The sequence below is a fragment of the Pteropus medius genome, unplaced genomic scaffold (assembly GCF_902729225.1).
Source record: "Pteropus medius unplaced genomic scaffold, Ma_sr-lr_union100, whole genome shotgun sequence".
Classification (NCBI taxonomy): domain Eukaryota; kingdom Metazoa; phylum Chordata; class Mammalia; order Chiroptera; family Pteropodidae; genus Pteropus; species Pteropus medius.
Window position 1 is genome coordinate 2,455,375 of NW_024355327.1, and position 25,232 is coordinate 2,480,606.

The window sequence follows — 25,232 nt, forward strand, 5'->3', positions numbered from 1 at the left end:
TCATTTACAACTCTAGTTTAAAAGTTAAACAAACGTAGTAAAAAATAACCATGACTACAATAATCTGTTACTAGTTACACAATATAAAAAATATAAATTGTGACATCAATAATCCAAAATGTAAGGGAGAAGAAAAGTAAAAGCGTAAAGCTTAGGAATTCTATCGAAGTTATTATTAGTGTAAAACAGGGTCTTATAATTTTAACATTTTATATAAGAATCATGATAACCACAAGGGAAAAACCTGTAGTAATCACACGAAAGAACATGATAAAGAAGTCAAAGCATACTGATGCAACAAGATATCAAAATACAAAGACAGCAGGATAAGAAACAAGGAACAAAACAATCAGAAAACAACAAAATGGCAATAGTAACTTCTTATCAATAATTACTTTAAATGGAAACAGATTAAATTCTCCAACCAAAGGACATAGAATGTCTGAATGGATTGAAAAAAAAAAGATTCAGTGATATTCTGCCTATAAGACACTCTCTTTAGCCTTAAATGCACACAAACTGAGAGTGAAGGGATGGAAAAAGCATTTAAAGCAAATGGTAACCAAAATAAAGCAAAAGTATCTATACTTATATCAGACAAATATACTTTAAACTAAAAATAAGGGACAGAAAAGGTTATTATATAATGATAAAGGGGTCAATACATCAAGAAGAAAGACAATTGTAAATATTTATGCAGCCAAAATCAGAGGTCTTAAATACATAAAAACTAACAGAGCTAAAAGTAGAAATAAACAACAATACAATAAGAGTAGGGACTTTAATACTCCACTATCAGCAATGGATAGATCATCCAGATAGAGAATTAATAAGGAAACAGCAGATTTGAACACTAGAACATTTTGTCTGATAACAGCAGAACATACATTCTTCTCAAGTATACATGGAACATTTTCTAGGATAGATATGTTTGGCCACAAAACAAGTCTTAGCAAATTCAAGAAAATTGAAATCATACCAGTCATACCTCTGACCACAATGATATGAAACTAGAAATCAGTAATAAGAAACTTAGAAAATTCACAAATACATGGAAATTAAACAACACTCTCCTGATCAACAGATCAAAGAAGAAATTAAAGGGAAAGTAAAAAAATATCTTAAGACAAACAAAAATGGAAACATAACACACCAAAACTTGTGTAAGACAAACAAAAATGGAAACACAGCACACCAAAACTTGTGTAAGACAAACAAAAATGGAAACACAACACACCAAAACTTGTGGGATACAGCAAAAGTCATTGAGAGAAAAACATATTAATAAATGCCTACATTAAGAAGTGAGAAAGAACCCAAGTAAATAACATAACTCTGTGATTTAAGGTACTAGAAAAAGAAGACTGAGTTCAGTTAGCAGAAAGAAGGGATATAGTAAAGGTCAGAGCAGAAATAAATGAAATCAAGCACAGGAAAATGGTGGAAAAGATTATCCAAACTAAGAGTTGGATTTTTGAAAAGATAAACAAAATCAACAAGTCTTTGGCTAGATTAACTAATGGAAAAAGAGAGAGGACCCAAATAAACAAAATTTTAATGAAAAGGGAGATATTACAGCTGATATCACAGAAATACAACAAATCATGAGAGGCTACTATAAACAACTATATGCCAACAAACTGGACATCCTAGAAGAAATGGAAAAATATTTAGAAGCATACAAACTACCAAGTCTGAATGAAAAAGAAATAGAAAGTCTGAATAGACTGATTACTAATGAGGAGATTGAAACAGTAATCCAAATCTCCCTATAAATAAAATCCCAAGACCAGATGGCTTCAGTTGGAAATTTTACCAAACATTTAAAGAATTAACAACAATCCTTCTCAAACTTCCAAAAAACTGGAAACACTCCAAATTCATTTTATGAAGCCAACATCACCTTGATACCAAAGCCAGAGAAGGACAATAACAGAGAAGAAAACTACAGACCAGTATCCTTGGTGAATATAGATATCTCAGTAAAATACTAGCAAACCGAATTCAGCACATTAAAAGTATTATTCACCATGATCAAGGGGATTTATATTTGGGATGCAAGGATGGTTCCACATACACAAATCAATCAATGTGATACATCACATTAATAGAAAGAAAGAAAAAATTATATGATCATTTTAGTAGATGCAGAATGAGAAGTTCTAGGTAGTTTCGCCATAAACATCTTTGCCATAAACATTTTTACCACAAGTGTTTTCACCACAAACATTTTTGCTGCACAATTAATTGCCTGTAAGGCAATTTTGCTCTAAGAAATAACTGGTTGACAGTTTGGTTTCATTTCTCTATTGAGAAAGTTCTCACTGTACTCCCATTTTTATATGATATAAATGTTAGCTAGATCATGCACTAACCTCCATTGACAAAGTTCTCACAGTACTTCCATTTTATATTATGTAAATCTTAGTCACATTAGATACTATAATGGAAAACGATAGTATATCAGTTTTTGCAATTTTTCAGTGAGCACAGTCATCCCTCCCACCCATCAAAACTGAAAGTTTACCAAACTATAGAAAATATGAAAGAGGCACGTCTAATTCAGTCTTTGAAACCATTAATTATGTATTCTTTAGTTGGAAACTGATACTTCTCTTAATGAAGGAAAATATTTTAGTGAAAAAAAAGTGTGACACTGAATGAAAAGACAAATCAAACAAAAAAATATATATAAGACTGTAAAAACCTTCAAAGACAATGTATTTTTATTTTTCACACTAAAGTCTTTTTAATTTTATTGACTTTTCATGTTTCATTATGTCCTCGTTAATGTCCCTTATTTTTTGTTCTTTTATCTTTTACAATGAAATTGCCTTATAGCCAATGCTTGCTGCAAAGATGTTTATGGTGAACGTATCTGACATGGAAAAAGCATTTGATAAAATTCAACATCCATTCATAATAAAAAACTTAACAAATTAGGTATAGAAGGAACATACCTCAACATAATAAATGTCATATATGATAAGCTCACAGCTAATGTCATACTCGGTGGGGAAAGGTTGAAAGCTTTTCCTCTAAGATCAGGAACAAGACAAGGGTGCCCACTCTCACCACTCTTATTCAACATAGTACTGGAAGTCCTTTCCAGAGCACTTAGACAAGAAAGTAAAATGAAAGACATCAACTAGTATATATGCCTACTGAAAGATACACTATCTCTTTCAGTAGGCGTGTATACTGGGCCTGGTGTTCAAGTAGATATAAGTAAAGGAGAGGAATCACAGATAATTTTGAGGTTTTGATTCTGCAAAATTTGGAAATTGGGGCTGGACTGTGGAATAAATTGATGGTTTCTACTTGCAGTGTAATATTTTTAAAATCTATTTAGTACTAAACATTTATAAATGCTCAAAGATTAAATTCAAATACCCCAGTTATTAAAGTTAAAGCATTTAAGACATTGAGGAAATACTTTTATGCCTTAAAAATAAAATCATATTCATCCTCTTATGTTTAGGTATTGATTTCCTTATTTATCTAAGATTATTTAGAGTTTAATATTATTTTCCAAGAATTCAATCATATGTCAGACCAACACAGTATTCTATGTGTGGTTAATAAATCAAATTTGTCATTACCTTGCTTTTGTGAGTTGTCACCTTTGTCAGTTAACAGACGTTTCTGAATATTTTATTAAAATCTAAAATGATTATTCTGTAAACGGCTGTAACCCACAGTATACCCTTCATCCAGTGACATTTGTAGGAATACAGTATTTGAAAATAAAATACTATTTTTTATTACAAGTAAACCTTTCTGAGATAGGAAATCAACTTGACTAAATGATCTTTCATATTTAGTAGATGAGCCAGATGAATATATGATAGCAGTGCCAAAAAAAAAATAGCTGTAATAGCTTCTGTGAGGCAGTGTTCTGTAACTTATCCATCTACCTCATCTGACTGCCCGCCCCCCGCCATGAGATTGTTCAACAAGGAATATAAAAAAAAAGAGATGCAGGCAAGAAAGTTACATGTTGTTAAAAAAAAAAATCTTGGTGTGAAGAAATCGTGATGGTCAGTATCTTAAGTGACTTCAGCTCATACTTAATTTAAAAAAGCAAAACAGTCGTAACATTTCTAGAACTTGTGTTCTGAATGTAGTTGAATCTAGAAAGAATTGCATTTGAGGCCATCCTAAGCAATAGGCAAGGATAAAATATTTGTTTCTAAAGTGGTTTCCATTCCAGTGAGATCATCAAGTTATAACTATATGTAATCTGTTCTAATTATTCTATATTTTGTTAAATATAAACATGTTAATCATATGTGCAGGTTAAGAGCGTGGCATCTGAGTTCTGACACTTACTAGTTATGTGACCTTGTATAAGTTCTTGCATTCATTTTCCTCATCTGTAAAATGCAGATAATATGAGGCATACATACTATTAAGGTTGTTGTGGGTATTAACATGAATTAATAGACATATGACTTTTAGAACAATGCCTGACATTACCAAGCCCTAGGTAAATATTATAGCTCCAATTTGCTCTTCAGGTGCTACATGTTCCAGAAAGCTCTGTTATCTCCTCTCTGTGAATTAGATATTTTAGATATAGCTTATCATTGTCATTCACAAGTCATAATCCTTAAAACACTTCTTTACCCTGTACTTTAATTATACTTCCTTATCTATCTCCCCCTTTAGACTTACAAGCCTGTCTTATTTGGCTTTTATCTCTACTCTCTATAAGTACATAACACATAGAAAGCGCTCAATAAATGTAGGTTGAACAAATTGACAAATATTAATGTGCTTTTGACATGGGAGATAAATTAATGTTTGTCGTGGATAAATTATATATAAGCTTTCTATGTGGTAATTCCAGAAATATCCAGGTATTCAAACAAATATTAAGAAATTCAGTTCTAAAACTTGCTTTCATTTCCATCAGTTGTTTCCTCCCAATCCAGGAGAGGCTATGGCAACAGAGAGCTTTTCCTTCCCACTGCTAATATAATCTATTTCCAATAAGCCCGTATTGAATTAAAGCTGAGTCGTGTTTTAGGGGAAATTTCTACAGAGAGCAGCAAGGTGACAGAGTACTCCATCCATTCAAAATATCGTCTCTAGGATCCTCCCTGGTGTTGGTGTGATGTTGGTCCCAGTTCTCCGCTTTTTGCCAAAACACTAAATACTTCTTTCTGCTTTTTCAGAACTAGATATTTTGGTGGTAAACCTTACAATGCAGTATTTTGAAAGCATTTTAGTAAACATTTATAAATCAAAAGTTGTCAACGCTGAGTCTGCAGAGCAAACAGTTAGCTTGAGCTGAGAGGCAACTGAACACTTTTAGCGAAGTTTAGTCCTCTCCACTCATAAGACATGCAGGGACACTTGGATCCTTCCTATGCACTCATTTCAGTTATTTGCCTGGCCCCACTAGGCATATAGTTTGCAACTCTGATTTAGAGGATAATTGCCAAATGGTCTACTTTGCCTTGGTTCTTTAGCTAAAATCTTTCCATAGCCAGAGGCAGCAAATAAAGTTAATATTCTTAGAGCTTCACCAACATGAATATTTATTTATAGGCCGCTTACTATTCCAGTTAACATTAAATGTTCAAAATTTCAAATAAAAAATTGTATTTTTCATGTTATTTTTAATTATGAAGATTCACTTTACCATTTAAATTACAACATTTTATACTTTTAACTTAGGTTTTCAATGGCAAGAATAGTTGTAAAAATTAAGAACCATCAGATTAAATAATAGAGGCAGCCACTTAGTCAAGAATCACTGAAATCAATCTTTCTTCTTCCTTAAAATAATTTCACTTAGTTAATGATAGTATCAGTTACTGGAGAGTGATTGGAAGATTGATGAAGCTAAAAAGGTAGAAGAGTCTGCCAATGCAATGTCTCAGGCTTCAGAAAGGATAGAGCATACCTTCTCCCAATGCCATTCTACCCCATGGACTCAAAATAGGGGGCTATGGAAGCATTCATGAACTCCAAAATTGAAGAGAAAGTAGTATCTCGGAGAAAAGCCAGGTTTCAGTTAAGGTAAGTTGTGTAGGACCCTTAGAAAAATATAGAGAGTATAAGTACTTTTCAGTAGTAAGGATTTTAGAGAACACAGTGTAAGGGAGAGTTGAGAATTAGCAAGAGAAAAATGGGGCTGCTATTTCAGAAAGAGAGAGCTTGCTCAATAGCGGGTGGGAATTGGGAGGTAGGGAACAATTGCTCAACAGGTATAATGATGATACTTCTACAAGGAACTTGCCTTTTCTTGGTTCAGCCAAGGGCTGCAGCTCTGGCAGCCCTAACCTCCCCTCCTGAACTCCCCTCTCCTTACAGGACTTGTCATGATTTGCTTTTCTCGGGGAAATATTTTTAATGCAGTAGTAATAGGTAATTGCTTCTCCTGACCATGTAGATATAAAATTAGTATTTTAATCTCTGCTTATACCATTTAATAAACATAACATGATGGCTATGTTTAAGAATAAGGCCATTGCAAGCAGATTTTCTTTTGAGAAATTTAAAGTAACATGAAAAATTATTTTAAAGGACAATAAATGTCTTAAAACTGTTATCATTTTAGGAGCACAAAAACAGAATGAGGTTTTAAAAGACTGTGAAGAGATGTGCTTTAGGATTGCTAGGTTATGAAATTGTGATTTCTTGTCTTTTGTTTCTTTTTAGAAAGACAATAATGGTGAGAGCTCTGCACTATTATAACTCAGGCTCTTTCTACATTGGCAAAATGAATCCAGTTATCCTCAGAGCTTTCATACAGTAATGGCATGGGAGACCAAACAGTGCTGGGACAACCAAGAACTTGTTATTGCATGCGTTTCAGTGCACACGTGCGCATGCGTGTGTGTGTGTGTTTTCACAGAATATATCATCCTTTCACCAGCATAATAAAGCCATGTTGTCAAAACATGAGTCAGTAAAAACTAGAAATTCATGCTTTGAATCATTCTTTTACACTTTGCCAATTTTTTTCTTGCAAAATTCCATGCTGGAACTAAGTAACATAACCTCTCTTATTAAGCCAAGCAACAAACTAAACAGAACTGCCTTTTCTCTATCAGATTGCTATCTTTCTGGTACAAACTTCTTAAGGACTCATAATTATGAATATTTTGGACCAAGAGCTCTTTGCTACAAATAAAGTGGTTAGAAATCAAGAAAAATGCCAAAAAAAGGGGATTTAAAGAATGGATACACCAAGAATAATAAAAATAATGTAAAGATCGACTGCAATTTATATAATCCACTTGTCGATAGTAGAAAGCTTTTACTCTTTCCGAAACTTCAGAAAATGTTACAGCATTTATATGAATAATGAGTAATTTGTTGAAGCTTATGAAAATTGTAACTTTTATAAATATCAGATAAAACAAAAAATAATTTCTATTTCCTCTTGCCAAAACTTTGCGAAAGTTTTTCCCAATCTTTTTCAGGAACTACTTTGATCTATACTTCTAAGAGATGAATTCACTAAATAAGTTAACAGTTTTTGCACATTTATAGGGTTTGTTGAATGATTATAAAATGAAAAATTGAAAGTATGTGTGTAGGAATGTATGTACATACAGGTCTTCATATATTAACACACACACATGCGTACCATTATTGGATGAGTATTTGCCATGAAGCATGAGTCCAGGCAGAGGGAATAAAAGCAGACTGTGACGGATGAGGAAAGTGCTTAGTAATTAAGGGCCTGGTTTCCTGGGACTCGGTTTTTGGAGAAGGTGGACGCTAATTCCCAAGAGAGTTGATAGGGTCTGATGGGGCGTCCAGGTGTAGCCAGCTGGGGTGTTCGTAGAAGAAGGGAATAAAGGAGCAGGGCCCTGAAAAGAAATGCACAGCATGTTCACGTGCCTTCCTGGGCCTGGAAACTCTTTTTCATTGTTCACAACCTACAAACTTTTCCTGGATCCAGGAAGATTTAGATTCAAAGAAAAAAAAAAAAACAGGTAATTAAAACAGCAATTATTAACTCTAGAAGTACAAAGAAGTTGTATGAGGAAGGAAAGGTAATCGTAGAGCATCATTTGGCTCAGTTGTGTACAATATTTACACAGTCACAATAAGGAAAACTATGAATTTTGAGGGAAAAAAATGAGAAATAATTGTCTAGAGAGGATGAAGTGGGGGAAGTAGTATATATAAGTGAGCTAAGTCTTATCTACCATAATAGGAAGTCAGTAGATAACATCTAAGATTGACGAATCAACAGGTGTTGTTTAAAAGTAGGGAGAGAAAAACTGTTGAGTTGACATTATGATTAGAGGAATGGAAGATGACAAGGACTTCATTTTGTATAAAAATGTTGGCACTATTTGGCTTATATATGCATATAATATCATGATATGTTTTTTAAATGTCTTTTAAAAAAGAAGCCTTTCCCGAATCTCCCCACCCTCCTACCTTGAGCTCTCTCTGTACTAACTGTATGTAATAAATGCCAAATGTCTGTCTCCCTTCCAGATTTGAAGGTCTGGCATTCATTGCTATATCCCTTGAGCCAAGCCCGGTGTCAGACACTTGATAAGTTCTTAACACCTGTGGGAAAGAATGGATGAATGCAATTACTGATGGGACAAACCAGCCGAATGATTGGAATTGGGACATAATGTTAATTAAGTCTTTTAGGAATATGAACGATGTTTATAACAACAATAATATTGCTAATGTGATAATGTTAATAATTATTATTGGATAGCTAGAAACCCTAATACCTCTATCCTCTATAACCTGGATTATAACCCTATGACATGCCTACTGAATTTGTCCCTTACGTTCTACTTCCTTCTAACCAGATCCTCCTTACTTTATGCTTAACTGATTAACAGAGACTAACTGGTCTTTCTATGACTCATTTTGTCTCCACTATAACTTCAGCCTTTCCCCACAGACCACCTCTACCATCTCAAGACACTCTTGCATCAGGGTTAGTCCAGACTTCCCAATACTCTGTCACATTCTCCTTCAAGAACCACAGTGACACTTTACTGTCTGGAGTCCAAGGTTCTCTTCCCCATCTTTCAGCTCCTCCAGAACTTGGCCTCATTGGCCAACCTCATATTACTTCGCACAACTCCCAAGAGCTCATTATCCTACTTACTGGTCAAGCCATTCTCCTTATTACATCACACTCAGTCCTACTTTCTACCTTTTATTACACTGAACTCCTTTTCCCAAAAAAGACCAGAGCATCCCTGTGGCCTGGGAATATAATTTTACCATTCAGATAGCTACAGAGAAAATAATCTTCACAAATTTAATCAATAATTTACTGCAATCTCTTTTACTTTTCTACTGTGGAAATAACTTCAGCTTTTCCTCCATATTAAAATCAACATTACTAAATAGAATTTGCCTTTAAAATGACATTTTATTTTATCAATGAATATAGCATTCAATTTTCATAGATTAATAAAATGGATCTTGTATAAACTGTGCTTCTAAACAAATAATGAAAGAACCTGATGTTTTAAAAGAAGCACAATTTTAAGTATTGCTTTTCTTTTGATTTCAAAAATTATTTTCCTTGCTTTTTTTCTGCAACCTTAAATATGTCTCAATTGCTTACTAAATGATTATTTTCTCCTTTTCTTTAACTCAGTCTGACCATTTAGAGAATTAATTTGATGAAGCATGGTGGTGTCTAATAGTTTAATGGGCAGAAATTAGTCCCTGCAAGAGTACTTTAAAAACTGGCAAATACCATGCGTAATTACAGATTCTTTAGAAGAATCTATTTCTGTAAAATAGTTTAATTGGTTATAAGTAGCCAGCACTGGCCACAATTTAAACCCAGCTTCTAATTTCATCCATGCTTTTTTTTTTCTTTAACAAATCTAAGTGTCTAATTGTGATAAAATTAGTCCCCTTGAAGGACCAATTGGCTACTTATCTCTGATTTTCAAGATTTAAGTGGTCTAGTGCACCTGCAATTAGCTTCCCACTAGCATACTGCCTACATAATCTAGAGTTCTTTCCCAAAATTGTCAAAGCCTTGTCTCATGATGGGAACTCTGTAGTTAGATGACTAATGTATAGTTTAGATTATGGTGATTTCTTTGGAAGAACCAAGGTAATCCTTTAGAAAATTGAAGCCAAAACAGAGATAGACTTGCCTAAAGGGAAAAATTAGTATGGGGTTGTTTGATCCAGATAATTGCCTCAACCTGCTGGACTTTGCACATACAGATGGCTTATTTATTTATGTAATTATAGAAAGTACTTATTCTTTCCTATTATTTATTTTAGTGGTGCAATCTATGCATTGACTTGGTGGCATTTACCAGTGAAATATTCAAGGGAGCAGTTTTCCAGTCATTGGATGGAATTATTGTCTCAGCTAACTGTAAACTACGGAAGATCTTCACTTTAAAATCTAAGCCTCAAGATACTGCAGATAAAGATGGTATGTTCAAGTTGCTATTAAGATTTTTTAATTCTCCAATATGTATGTTTTTAAAATTAGACATGCCTTTGGAGAATATGAACACATGGTTGTGGTTTTTTAAATTTTATTTTGTTATTCTTTTTTATTGTGAAAAGAATACTTAACATGAGATCTATCTTCTTAATAAATTTTTAAATATACAATATATAATGGTTGACTACAGGTACAATGTTGTACAGAAGATCTCTAGAGTTTATTCATCTTTCCTGAAACTTTATGCTCATTGATTAATAACCCTATTTCTCCTTTTCCCTAGCCCCTGGCAACTCTCTTGATTCCATGAATTTGACTATTTTAGTACCTCATATAAGTAGAATCGTATGGTATTTGTCTGTGTCATTCTTTACTTTGGATCCATGTTTAATTTTACTGTAGCTGAATGTCATTAAGATTATATATATATAACATATGACATATATATATATGATTATATATATAGTTACATTTTTTTATTGTTTATGGTAGCACTTACCATCTAAATTAGTCACGTTTTAGTTGTAAGCAACAGAATCTTCTCTAGGTAATTGAAAAAAAAGTATTTAAGGAATAGAATCTCATAGAAGCTCAAGGAGATCCAGAAAGTCAGGCTTGGAGCTACAGCCAAGAACAAACCCAGCCCCTGCCACAAGACTGCTCCAAGGAAGACCCCAATATCTACTGTTACTGGGCAAAGACATCATAAGTCACACCATATGCTGGGCTCTTAGGTTCCAGAATTTCTATTACTACTCCTCCTGAAAATTGGATGTCTTCTTCCCTGCCACCCTTGCCAGAAGTAGATTTCTTGTTGTTGTTTCTTTCTACTGAACAAAGACTGACATAACCGTGTGATATGTAGTGCTTAGGTCACATGCTGCAAGGAAGGATGGCAAAGCAAATGTCTGATTCCCAACTTGGGTGAGAGAACTCACGGTATAGCAAAGTCACTACATTGGGAAGGATGTTCAAAAGTTGTCAGACATCCAAAATGCTCTACAGTTGTCCACTTATTACTCTGTGTACATTTCATGAAGTCATTTGGGAGAAATAGTATTAATATATTAATTTTATAATGATCATTTTAAAATAGATGGTTGAGTTCTTATTATTTCTAGAGAGACTGGAAACACATACATTAATTCTTTATATGATTAATAAATATGCTCTCTAGGTAACTGAGCCTTCTAGAATTCATAAGGCAGCACAAATTCTCCTGCTAAGGTAGTCTTAAACAACTGAAAGTATTGCGAGAATATTGATGCTTCCTTTTGATTTTCCTCTGGGATTATTTTTAACAAAATCAATTCTTGTAGAAGCCCAGGAAATAGGGCTGCACGTAAGATGGCAAAAGTGATTTCTTAGAAGTTTGTATGTAGACTTTAGACTTATGCTCCATCTGAATGAGTGTCTATGATTCACTCTATAGAACAGGACACTATGCCTATAAATTTTATTTGATAATAAAACACAGCATGTTAATAGCTCCCCAATCATATCACAAGCCAGGAAGTACAGCCACTCATCCTATGTACCATTTAAAGGCTATACAAGAAAGTGAAAGATTTTGTTTTTAAAAAAGTAGCACCCAGCTAATAAGAAACCTCAAAACGTATAGAAATATGTGTACATTCTACATCAGATTGTAGGAGGTAAATCATAATCTCGTTAATATTTTTAAATAAATGTCAGGAAAAAAGCAAATCAGAAATTGGCAGAGTAAGTGCTTGTTTTTATCTCTGATCTTTCCTCAAGCCCCACTAAAATTATAATATAGAAATGAAAAAGATATGAACCCATCAGGATAAAGAGGAGACAACAACAGACAAAAGATGTTCGTAAATCTTATAAGATTGAGGAGTAACAGCTGACTTAGAAGAGTAGAGAAGGGTGAAACTTTGGGGTTTACAGAGAGGTTTGCCAGCGAGATTCATAATGTAGAACCTTAGAGAGGTTCAAAGTACTGCCAAAGACAAGGTAAAAGGGGTATGACTAAAAACAGGGAAATTGGTTAAAATTCTGCATAGGTTGCTATAGGACCCCAGGTCACCTAACTCTATATAACCAGGCAACAGGAGATTTATTCTCTGGAGAAACTGAACCAGTGAGCTTCTGAACCCAGGTATATCAGGTACGTGGTAGAGACACCAAAACTAATAGGAAGAAGGAAATTGATAAAGTAGGGAAAAGATATGTTTTCCTCAGAGTTAAGAAAAGATACTGTATCTATAAAATAAGAATTTGTTCCTGCTTTATTTCAATAAATATTTTATTGATGTTTATTATAATTTTTTATGCACATATAGAAACATTTACAAATCATAAGTGTTCAGCTTGAGGAATTACCACAAAGTGATTATATTTCTGTAACCACCACCCAGATCAAGAAATAGAAATACAAGCATCCTAGAAACCCTGCTTATGTCCCTTCCCAGTCATTGCTCTCTACTTTTTCTGAGAGGTAACTCAATCCTGATTTCTAACACCACATATTAATTTCATCTATTTTTGAACTTTATATTAATGGAATCATTTAGTACACATTTTTTCACAAAACATTGTATTTGTGAGGTCCATTTATGCTGTTGCTGATTTTCAGTACTATATTGTATACCATTGTATGAATATATACCACAATGTATTCATCCATTTTACACTATTTTGAATATGCTGCTAGAATCATTCTGCATTTTTCTTAAAGAGCAATGTAGGTGTTTCTTTGAATATTTATCGAGGAGGTAAATGAAAACATACTTCAGCATTCTTAATTTCAGTTATTATGTTTTTTGATTCTAGAATTTTATTAGATTCTTTTTATAGTTTTCATTCCTTAGCTGAAGTTATTTATCTTGCTATCTGATTTCTCAAATATATTAATCAAAGTTATTTTAATGCCCAAGGCTCATAATTTCAATATCTGGCTTTCTTATGAATTTGTTTCTGTTGCCCATTTTTCTCTTGGTCTTGTTTCTTGGTATGCCTGGTAAGTTTTGAGTGAATGCTGGACATTTGAAATCAGAAGCTAAAGAGATATTTTGAGACTCTCTACTATATTGTCCTCTAGAGATATAGAACCAAAAACATAAAATAAAAAAAGAAGCCCAAAAGACTAAAAATAAGATGGAAATATTAAAAATATTAGAAGTTTGTCCAATGTTTCTACCATCAGAGTAATAGGATTCCAAGTTGAGAGACTAGAGAAAACAGATGGATGAAATACAAAATTTCCCAAAATTGAAGGCCAGGTGTTTTCAGATTGATATAGCTCATCAAAAAATGACTCACTATTATTTGTGTAATTTCAGAACAGAAGGGAGAAAGAAAAGATCCTTTAAGCTTCCAGAATTTTTTTAATACAAGTTACATACAAAATATTAGGAATAAGAATGATGTCTGACTTCATGCAGCAACATTAGATGGTAGAAGACCTTAAAACTATACCTTCAAAAGTCTAAGGAAAAAATATTTTCAATTTAGAATTGTACACACATCTAGTCTATCAATTAAATGAGTGCAGAATAAAGATATTTGCAGACTTACAAGATCTCGAGTTTTATTTATTTATATCTTTTCTCAGAAAAGATCTGGAAGATATTCTCCATAAAAATTCAGGAATATATCAAGAAAAAAAGGCATATATGGGACACAAGAAACAAAGCATTTCATCCAGGAGAAAAGCAAAGGGAATTTTCAGAATTGTGGTTAAAAGAACTCAAAAGATGATACTTGTGCAGCACATCTAGAGAACAATTGGTCCAGATTTTAGCAGAAAAATAGAGGCTTTCAGGAGGAAAGTCTCCAGGAAAAGAATGTATCTGATATGTTTGAATGTGGAAAATAAAATCAATTGTGATTTTATAGTGCTAATGGGGAGTTTGGGAAGAATTAATACTAAGAATATTGAAAACCCATGACATAACAAAGCAGTGATCAATTCCAAGGAAAACAAAAGATTGTACAAAAAAAGAAATGTAATCATAGTATATCATGTGGCTCAGGCGTGCACAACTTTTTTTTAATAGACTTTGTTTTTTAGAGCAGTTCTAGATTCATAGGAAAATTGAGTGGAAAGTGCTGAGCTTCCATACTCTTCTTTTCTCCACACATGCATCGTTTCCCCAACTATGATCACCTATATTAGACTGATACGTTTGTTACAGTTGATGAATGTACACTGATGCATCATTATCACCCAAAGCCCATAGTTTATATTAGGGTTCACTCTCAGTGTTTTATCTTCTGTGGGTTTGACAAGTGAATAATGATGATTATATCCCCTATTATACTATCATACAGAATAGTTTCGCCACCCTAAAAGTCTTGTGTGTTCTGCCTATTCTTCTCTTACTCCCTCTTAATCCCTGGCAACCACTGATCTTTATACTGTCTCCATAGTTTTGCTTTTTTCAGAATGTCATGTCATTGGAGTCGTAGCATGAAGCCTTCAGATTGACTTCTTTCACTTAGTAATATGCATTTGATTCCCACATGTCTTCTTATGGTTTAATAGCTCATTTTATTTTAGAACTGAATAATATTCCATTGTCTGGATGTACCACAATTTATCCATTCATCTACTGAAGGATGTATTGGTTGCTTCCAAATTTTGGCAATTATGAATGAAGCCGCTGTAAACATTCTTGTATAGGTTTTTGTGTGGACATAAAATTTTAACTCCTTTGGTTAAATTATCAGTGAGCGTGATCACTGTATTATATGGTAAGACTATATTTAGTTCTGTAAGAAACTGCCAAACAGTCTTCCAAAGTGGCTGGATTTTTCCTTCCTACCAGCAATTAATGATAGTTCCTTTTGCTCAACATCCTTGTCTGTATTTAGTCTTGTCAGTGTTTCAGATCTTTGCCATTCTAATAGGTGTATAGTGGCACAACTTTTTTACATAATGCTAATTATGCAAAACACTGACTAATAATTTACCCCCAAATTATGAGAAATCATATTTGGAGGATATGGGGAGGGAAAGAAGGTAGGGTGGTGGTGCCGAATCCTCTTTTTCCCAAAATAGGAAGTCAGAGATATTATCTAAAACTATTAAGTACAGAAATGTCAGTATAAGGCTGCTATTTATAAGTATAGATATAAATACAAGAAGATTTAGAAGAGACAGTTGAAAGGCTTGAAAACAGTTGCCTCTGCATTGTGAGAGTAGAGGACAAGAGAGGTAGGGGTTCAACAGTTAGAGAACAATGATTTAATTTTTTTCTCATAACTTTATAGTACTATCTGAATTTTTGAAGAATATACAATGTACTTTGTTTTAGAATTGATTTTTTTTTTTTTTTTTAGTGAATAGATAATCTGTAAAACATTCCAAGAACAAGCATTTGGTGTGATTTCTTTCAGGTTTTTCAGAAGGCCTGAAAAAGAAGCTTTATGAATGTTTCATCTTAGATTACCTAAAAGGTTTGGAATAGATTGGGGAAGCATACTGTGGTTCAGGGTACTGTGGAATATAATCCCATATTTATCATTTAGCTGCCAGTACTTAACCTTGTACAAAGGCAGACCCTATCTCAATGCTTCACTTTTCTCATCAGTAAAATAAGGATAATAATTGTTCCTTGGTTAGATAGATACTATTATTATAGTCCCAGTAAAATTATAATATATGTAAACCAAGGACATCTTGGTTTAAATTGAATTAAATTGATTAAATTTATTAAGTTGATATTATGGAGACTAATGATATAGATTACTGTTTCCACAGTCCATTGCTGTGATCCATGCACCAACTTTGTAGTTTTGTGTGTGCTTTGAATATCTCTGAGCTTTATTTTCTCAGTAATTACTATAAAGTTTTTGTGAAGAGCCAATCAAATATAAAAATGTATATGAAAAGACTTATAATGTGAGTATAGATGCTAAACATTTATCTGACTTCTATACATCTGGCACTGGGTTGCACACAACTCTGCTTCAAGTTGCTCAGGGTCTCACAGGGAAACTTACGCATTCATGTAGATCATAGTACCTGGTGCAGACTTCCTTAAGGGCTTAACAAGCAGTAAGAGGAGACTCTGGAGCCCTTACTGACCCCTTACTTGAGAGAGCTGCTCAGTGAGGCACTTGGATTTTTCAGATCTCTCAAAGTAAGAAAAATTTGAAGATTAACATAAGGGTGTCATTTGAATTTGCCAAATCAGAGCATTAAAACAGACAAACAAGAAAAACTACAATTATTCTGATTGTTTCATTAAATGAAAGGACATTTAGATACACATGCATAAACACATAAGGAAGATCCTAATTTAAGAATAAAGGCTGACATTTTTGCCACAAGCCAGTAAAAATGACTTCATTGATTAGTATCTGTCCACATACTAGAGTTCAGTCTACATTAACCTGGAGAAATAAACTTTCAAAGCTGCATCCTGAAGGAAAAACAGTATTTCCCACATTATGAAAGTTGACAATGAAAAGAAACTATTTCAGGCAGAGGAAAGAGCACATATGTATAAAGGCATGACATGATGAATGTATCTGATATGTCAAAGGACCAGGTAGTTCAGTATGGTACATGGCAGGGGCAGGAGATAAGATATAACATAATATTGCATTACTAGACTGCATACTTTGGGTGACATAAAATATAGAGCAAGGTTCCTGTCCCCATAATTTACTTTGTAATTATAGACCCTAGAAAAGTTAATACTACAAGAATTCATTCCAAAGACAATTAGATGAAAGAGGGCAAAGGATAACATATTATGGGGCACATCAAGTATCCTTGGTAAAGGAGGTTGGCAGCAGAAGTGATAACGATGATGATGATGATGATGATGATGATGATGATGATGATGATGATAATGACGACGATTGTAGTAGTAGTTGCTATAAACATTTAACATATATGAACTTAATATAATGCTCAGAACAACACTGAAGTAGATGTTACTATTACCTTCATTTTACAAATAGGGAAACTGAGGCACAGAGAAGTCAGATACTATACCCAATGTCACAAAATTGTTAATTTAAGTAGTAGAGGCAGGGTTTGAACCCTGACAGTAGGACTCAAATGTATGGATAGAAGAGAGAGAGAGAGAGAGAGAAAGGAAAGATACAAGAGATGTCATGGAATAAGAATACCACAATTTGGTGGCTGGCTGTGTTAAGGGTATCTGTATTACAATAAGTAATGGACATCCCTTTTTCTTACTAAAGGAAGGGTAATTTTCTTCTGCATTTTCTTCGTTGTGTTGAGACTTCTTTCACAGGAAAATTTCTTATCTGTTTCTTACATTCTATTCTGAGAATCAGTTTTAAAATAATGTATTAATTGCTTGCTTGAGCTCACTGCCATGTTGACCTTACCTTATTTAAACTGCTACAGTTTTAACTCTAGAACCTCTTAAACTCACCCAAGCTAGAAAATGTTGCCTAATCCTTTGCTATCTGCTGTTTATACAGTGAGTATAATAGAAAGTGAATTACTGAAACCTTAAGACAGCCATTAACCAGTTTTTCACTTTCCCAAAGGAATGGCTTATAATGGACAAGTAGTAAAGCATGCTGATTTAATTTAGTTTATTACTTTAATGGTTCCTGAGGGGACATAGAGTGGTATTTTTAGATATTTGCATAACTGGATTATTGATTAACTTGTATCATTCTGCATTTTTGAAGAAAAAAAAAACCAATATATGTGTAGATAGGTAAGAGAAAGAGGAAAAAGAAGAAAGGAAAGAACAAGTGACTACCCATTAAGCATAGATGTATCCTATGCCAATGATGATTTTGCAGGTTTCCTGACTTCCCAGTTCAGTATTATTTCTAAAATATTAGTACTGGGGAGTATGTGTTCTGTGTTTAGAAATGCAAAAAGAGAATAATTAAAAGTATGATTTTAGACTGAGAGCCCCTTGAGGGCATAGGTTGGGTCTCCATATTTTTATCTCTTGCACGTGACCCAGCACTGGTAACCTGTCATAAATGTTTGATGAATTGACAAAGTTAGGATTGGCTAATTGTTCAATTATTCATTCATTCACTGTCTCTATTTAATAAACTTTTATCTAGTGTCAATCAATATGAAGAAAATTAGTCTACGGCCACGCCACCCTGAACAAGCCTGATCCCAGAAGCTAAGCAGGGTCAGGCCTGGTTAGTACTTGAATGGGAGACCACCTAGGAAGACTGGATGCTGTAGGTGTAAAAAAAGAAAAAAGAAAAAGAAAATTATCCCTTCAAAGGTCACAGAAAAAACTAGAAATATTGATGTCTTGCCTTAATAGACTCATTGAGCAGGGAAAGGCCTTAGAGGTCATCTAATCCAATGTCTTAATTATACAGAAGAGGAAAACCAGGCCTATTAGTTATGAGGCATCTTGTGGTGAGGTCACAATGGTGGAACTCAAGACCAAGCCTCTGACTGTTCCTTCCCCAACAGTACACAGGTTTACTTTTCTCAATAACTGGATTAGTCTAGTGTTTTTAATAATTAACATTTTTGAGGTGTTTTGAGGTGTTTTCTTACCTCTCTCTTTATCTCCAGGTCAGGTGAGTGCATATCAGACCCACATCTTGTCAGTTTAAAGCTACATTCCCACTCTTTCCTGCAGGGGAGTTGAACTCAAAATGCTCTTGCCTAGGAAACCACCACAGGACAAGAAAGATAAGATCTCAGTATAGCAGAGGTGCCCAGCAGCCAATAATAGATCCCACAAATATGAGTCATGACTCATATCAAGACTCAGAATTATTCTGATTAAAGTATCAATTTTATAATTAGATAGTATAAAATATTTATAATAGAATTTCATATCTCAAAAACCCTAGGGATAACACTTCTATTTATGATAGCATCTAAAATAATTAAATATCTAGGAATAAATTTAACCAAGGAGGTGAAGGACTTTTTACTGAAACCTATATAACATTGCTAAAAGAAATTAAAGATAACCCAAAAGAACAAGTGACTACCCATGTTCATGAATTGCAAGACTTGATTTTGTTCAGATGTCAGTATTACGCAGAAAGATCTAGAGTTCAATACAATCTCTCAAATTTCAGTGGCCTTTTTTTCAGAAGTGGAAAAGCTGATCCTCAAATTCATATAGAATTGCAAGGGGACCCAAATACCCAAAAACAATCTTGAAGAACAAAGTTGGAAGATTCACACTTAACCAATTTTAAAGTTTACCTCAGAGTTACAGTAATCAAAACAGTTTGATACAGTTAGAGTAGACATATAAACCAAATGTAATAGAATTGAGTCCAGAAATGAACCCATATATCTGATTTTGACAAGGATGCCAAGAACATTCAATAGTGAGAGTTCAGTCTCTTCAACAGTGGTTCTGGGACAATTGAAAGTCCACATGCAAAAGAATAAGTAAGTTTGTACCCCTGCCTCATACCATATATAAAAATTAACTTAAAATGGATCAGTGACCTAAATATAAGAGCTAATAGGAAAAATAGAGGTAAATCTTCATAACCTTAGATTTGGCAATGGATTCCTGAATATGACACCAAAAGCACAGCAACAGAATTTTAAAAATAGATAAATTAGACATCAAAACTTAAAACTTTCATGTACACTATTAAATAGGAAAGACAGCCTACACAATGGGAGAAAATATTTGCAAATCATATATCTGTAGGATATATATTCTAGTTCTACATATAGGGAGTGTGTGTGTGTGTGTGTGTGTGTGTGTGTGCGTGCGCACGCGTGCACTAGTATCTGGAATATGTAAAGGATTCTACAACTCAACAGAAAGACACACAACCCAATTTTAAAAACTGGTCAAAGGACCTGAATAAACATTTATCCAAATAAGATATACAAATGGCTGACAAACACATGAAAAGATGCTTAACGTCATTAGTCATTAAGGACGTGCAAAATAAAACCACAGTGAGATGCCACTTTACACTCACTAGGATGGCTGTAATTTTTTTTTTTAAGGGAAAATAAGTGTTCGTAAAAGTGTGGAGAAATTAGAACCCTTGTACATTGCTAATGTGAACACAAAATGGTTCATCTGCAGTGGAAAGCAGTTTGGCATTTCCTAAAAAACTAACACATAGAATTAACCATATGACCATTCTAGATATATAACCAAAAGAATGGGAAATAGATACATGTACATGTATGCTCAAAGCAGCAATATTCACAGTAACCAAAATGTGGAAACAGTCCAAATGTTTATCAAGAGATGAATGGATAAACAAAATTGTAGAGTGTACTATACACGCAGGCAACAAAAGTCACATTGTATGATGCCATTTATATGAAATATCCAAAGTAGATAAATCCATAGGGATAGAACGCAGATTTGTGGTTGCCAGGGACTGGGGACTGGAAAGAATGGCAGAAACTGGTTAATAGGTAAGAGATTTTACTTCGGAGTGATGGAAATGTTTTAAAGCTATATAGAAGTGGTGGTTGCACACCATTGTGAATTTGCTAAACGTCCTTGAATCTTTCCCTTTAAAATGCTTCTTTTTATGTTAATGTGTATTTCTCCTCAATAAATTATTTTTAAAAACCTCTAAGGTAAGGTATGATTCGTTCAGTATACCCAAGTTTTTGATATAATCTAGGTTTATTTTCCCCCTTAAGCATCAAAACCTTTTATTATGAAAAACATAGTAAAATGTGGTGGTTTTTTTCACCATTGTAATGAAATAATTTACAGAAGTATTTGTCTGTGATTAATAAAAAACACTTATGTAGCACTTGCTATATACCAAGCACTATTCTTAGACTCTTATATACATTAACTCATTTTATCGTCACAATAACCCTATAAGGTAAATGTTATCTTTATATTCATGTTTCACAGTTAAGAAGAGCAGGACACCACAAGGTAAACTACTATGCCAAGGGCACACGGCTATTGAGTGGTAGAGACAGAATGTGAACTCAGGATACCTTGTTTCAGAGCCTGTACTTTTAATCCCTATAGTATGCTGCTGCTTAATATCTCTCTCCGAAAAGGCACGGATTTGAATCCATGCCAAGCCCAGAGAAAATCTGATAGTTATATAGCAAATGAATGAATGAACAAACAAAAAATAAACAGACTTTGTATCAATATTGTTATAGACTAAATGTTTGTGTCCTCCTAAAATTCATATGTTGACACTTAATCCCCAAAGTGATGGTATTTGGAGGTAGGGCCTTTGGGAGGTGATTAGATCATATGGGTAGAGCCCTCATGAATAGCATTAGTGCCCTTATAAAAGAGACCCCAGAGAACTCCCTCACCCTTTCTATGTGAGGGTATAACAAGAAGATGGCCATGTCTGAGCCAGGAATAGAGCCCTCACCAGGCACCAAATCTGCCAGTACCTTGATCTTGGACTTCTAAGCCTCCAAAACTGTGAGGAATAAATTTCTGTGGTTTATAGGCCTCCTAGTCTATGGTATTCTGCTATAGCAGCCTGAATAAACTAAGAAATATTTTGGCAGTTAGAGATTTCTGTGCTTTCTGCTTCTCTCTTATTGATGTTTCAGAGAGGTGAGATTATATATAAATAAGGCACTCTGCTAGGTACTGCAGGCTATTCCCATATAAAGAGGATGAATATAATTGAGTCTGGGACTAGTGAATTATTATAAAATTAGTCCTTATTTAAACTATATGAATTAGGAGAAGCCATAACCAAAACGTATCTATAAATCTCACTATTTTATAAGACATTCCCCCCATAAAATGAGGATGATCATTTTTAATGCGTACAGTGCTTTATATATGTATTAAAATTGATGACTTAATTTTTAAAGCTAGTTAAGATCCTCCTCAAAAGTATTAAAAGCCTACAGAATGGTTCATTTTATGATGGCTTATGGCCAAAGAAGAGTGAACAGGGTTACAAAGTCACTCAAACATTCTAATAATATACTAACACATAGACAGGAGGCAAAGACATCAAAAAGCCCACCATCTGGTTGTATTTGGATGCTACATGAGCAAATCTGTCAGCCTTCTCATAGTCTTCTCCTTCATGTACCATTTGCAATTCTGAGCTGACCATTCCAGCCAACATTATTTTCTTTCAGATTTGTTAGCAAAAGCAGCTGAAATTCAACTATGTCATTTTTCAGACATTAATCAAGCAGTCTGCATGTTTCCATACACAATCTATTCCAGAAGATAGAACTTGTCTGAAAGAACAATGCAGACAGGCCCGGGTCCCATAGTATCTGATTGTCAGCTTGATTTGTTATTTGCCATCTGGGGAGAAAGATGTGATATCCAAATAAAATATACATGGAGCACTTTTCAGGATATAGCTGAACAAAGAACAACCAAAGAAGAAAAGTGGAAGACTTGACAGCTGCATTTAATCTAGGTCAGCTGTTATTAAGAAGCTTTTGTTCATAACCATTTATTGAGCAGCCCCTTTGAACCAATTGCTATGCTAAATATATCATTGGGATTCTTCCATCATTCTCCTCCATGCTACAATGCTTTCACAGAATTATCTTTTTTTCAGTTCCTAGAATGCACCAAAGTTCTTTTGCCTTCAGAGTCTTCAAATGCTCGTTTCCCTTCACCTGAGTGATCACTCGTACCCCATTTTACCAGGCTACTTTCTACTTATCCTTTATTCTACTAATCCTTTATGACTCAGCTTAAATGTCTCTTTATCAGAGAAGACTTGACACCCTGTGCTGGTAGATTTCCCCATTACCTCTTTCATAACACCATGAACTTTTCTTTCAGAGAACATAACAAAATTATACTTAAATCATTATTTATGATGTCATTTGTTTTATATTCTCTGCTAGGTGTAAGTTTCAAGAAGGCCAGGACAGAGTTACACTGACTCCCCACTAGATTCTCAGCCACTAGATAAGTGCCTGGCACATAGTAGAGACTCAATAAATATTCGCCTGATGATAAAATGAGCGAGTGAGTGAATGAATGAATAAATGAATGAAGACATGTACTCGTAGATTAGCACTATTTAATTTTTATTGTAGGATCTATGCTATTTTTAGAATTCTTATTTTTAAATTAAACTATAAATGCTAAAAAATAAAAATGGCCTAGTCATTGGACACAGCCGGGGGAAGGAGGTAGTGGTAAGGTAGATGATGGGGAGATGAGTTAACTTGCATTTAGGTCTATCAGAACATCCAACTGCCAGTTCCTAAAGCTTCTTCATAGTCTGGTTTCACAAAAATGAGACTAAAGCCCCTTTCTGTATATTCCTCCACAGTCTCAAAGTCAGTAGTTGCTCAACTAAGTGGTATCAATGACTAGTCTTTATTTTAAAGTAAACCACAGTTTCCCTCAAATAATAATCCAATAAGTTGTGAAATAGTTCTGGGAGCCAAGAGAGAGTAGATATATAGAAAAGGAAGTTGACACAGAGGGGATCTGAGCCTTTTGATGTAAAATCTCATTTGTATGTCAGCCATGTTCCTGTAAGGTTCAGATTGGAGTTTTGTAATACTCTGCGCTTTATTCTGTCTTCCATAAAAATTTATGGATTTTTGGTTACCAGGGATTTGCTGTCTGTCCCTTGTTAGTTGGAAATGTGGATTTTGTTTTGGACTTTTCAAACTTTGTATGACATTGTACTCTGTACCATCCACACAAGCCCTATAAACTAAAGTTTCCATGATTTCTCTTTTATCGGATTCAAAATACGGCATTTTATTTCAAGGTCTTATTAGCCTACAGAACTTCTTCCTCTTTTAATATAAAATCTTAGTTTATCAATATGGGCATTAATATGGAAACTAGCTTTTTCTACCTCAGAGAAGTTTGAAATAATATGTCAAATATATATATCTGGAATTAGTTTACCTATTTTTCCAAATGTTTTCTATTTTGAGAGTTCATTTACTCAGTTACTATAAAATGATTTTCTAAATGTCACTGACAAGTAAGAAATGGATGGACAAAGAAAACCCGAAGACTAAGATTTGTAAATCGAGTGCATTTTTAATGACAGGAGCAATAGGACTCTTAGAAACCATTACATTGCTGATGAGTATTTAAGTTTTTAGTTAAATAATTCATTTTCCTTTTCAGGATTAGGACATTAAGATCTAATTAGAAAACTGCCATGAGTTGGGTGCACATAAACCTAACATCATTTGCCTTTCTAAACCTGGTCAGAGTTTATACTTATATAGGATGTTTTTTGAGGGGTGATTGGTTGGCTTTTTCTTACTACTCACATTCACATATACACAGATTGCTTTTTTCCACCAGATTCTAAAATTTTTATAAAGAAAAAAATAAAACCTACACTTAAGCTAACCATCAAGTTATTTTACATTTTGGTGTATTTTCTTGTAGTCTTTTTGCCATTCATACATTTTATTTATTGATTTCCTACAGTTGAGATAGAGTTTTGTGTACATTATTTTCATTTCACTTTTTATCTTGAGTCTTTCCTATATCATTAAGCCAGAATCATAAATAACAATTTCTTGTGACTCTTTACTGCAAATTCAAGTTGTTTATTTTTCAGAAATTATAGATGCCTATTTACCTAGATCTTCATCTTAGTTTATGATGTTTTTTAATTTAGAATACATTCATAAAGTGAAATTATTGAGTTAAGTGGCATGTGCATTTTTAAAGCTTTCGATACATACGGTAAAATTGCTTTTTAGAATGCTAATACCAACCCGATTCCTACTTGCTATGTATGACAAAGCTTATATCTTTGCCATAAAAGAGGTTGTAAAAATAAATGAGAAAAAATGTTCTCAAATACTAAAATGGGTTAAGAGCGTGAACAGAAAATTTACTAAAATGAAAATTTAAACATCCATGTAAATATATATTAACAATTTCAAATC

General features: G+C 33.8%; 1 protein-coding gene across 6 annotated transcripts in view; it reads left to right on the top strand.

Moving 5' to 3' along the window:
* CFAP20DC (CFAP20 domain containing) overlaps positions 1-25,232 on the top strand; it is a 209,287-nt gene that overhangs the window by 87,994 nt on the left and 96,061 nt on the right. For all 6 annotated transcript variants that reach the window (XM_039858618.1, XM_039858613.1, XM_039858614.1 and 3 more), the window contains one exon: positions 10,258-10,414. In XM_039858618.1, coding sequence (XP_039714552.1) covers positions 10,258-10,414 — 157 coding nt within the window. The remainder of the gene's footprint in view (positions 1-10,257; positions 10,415-25,232) is intronic.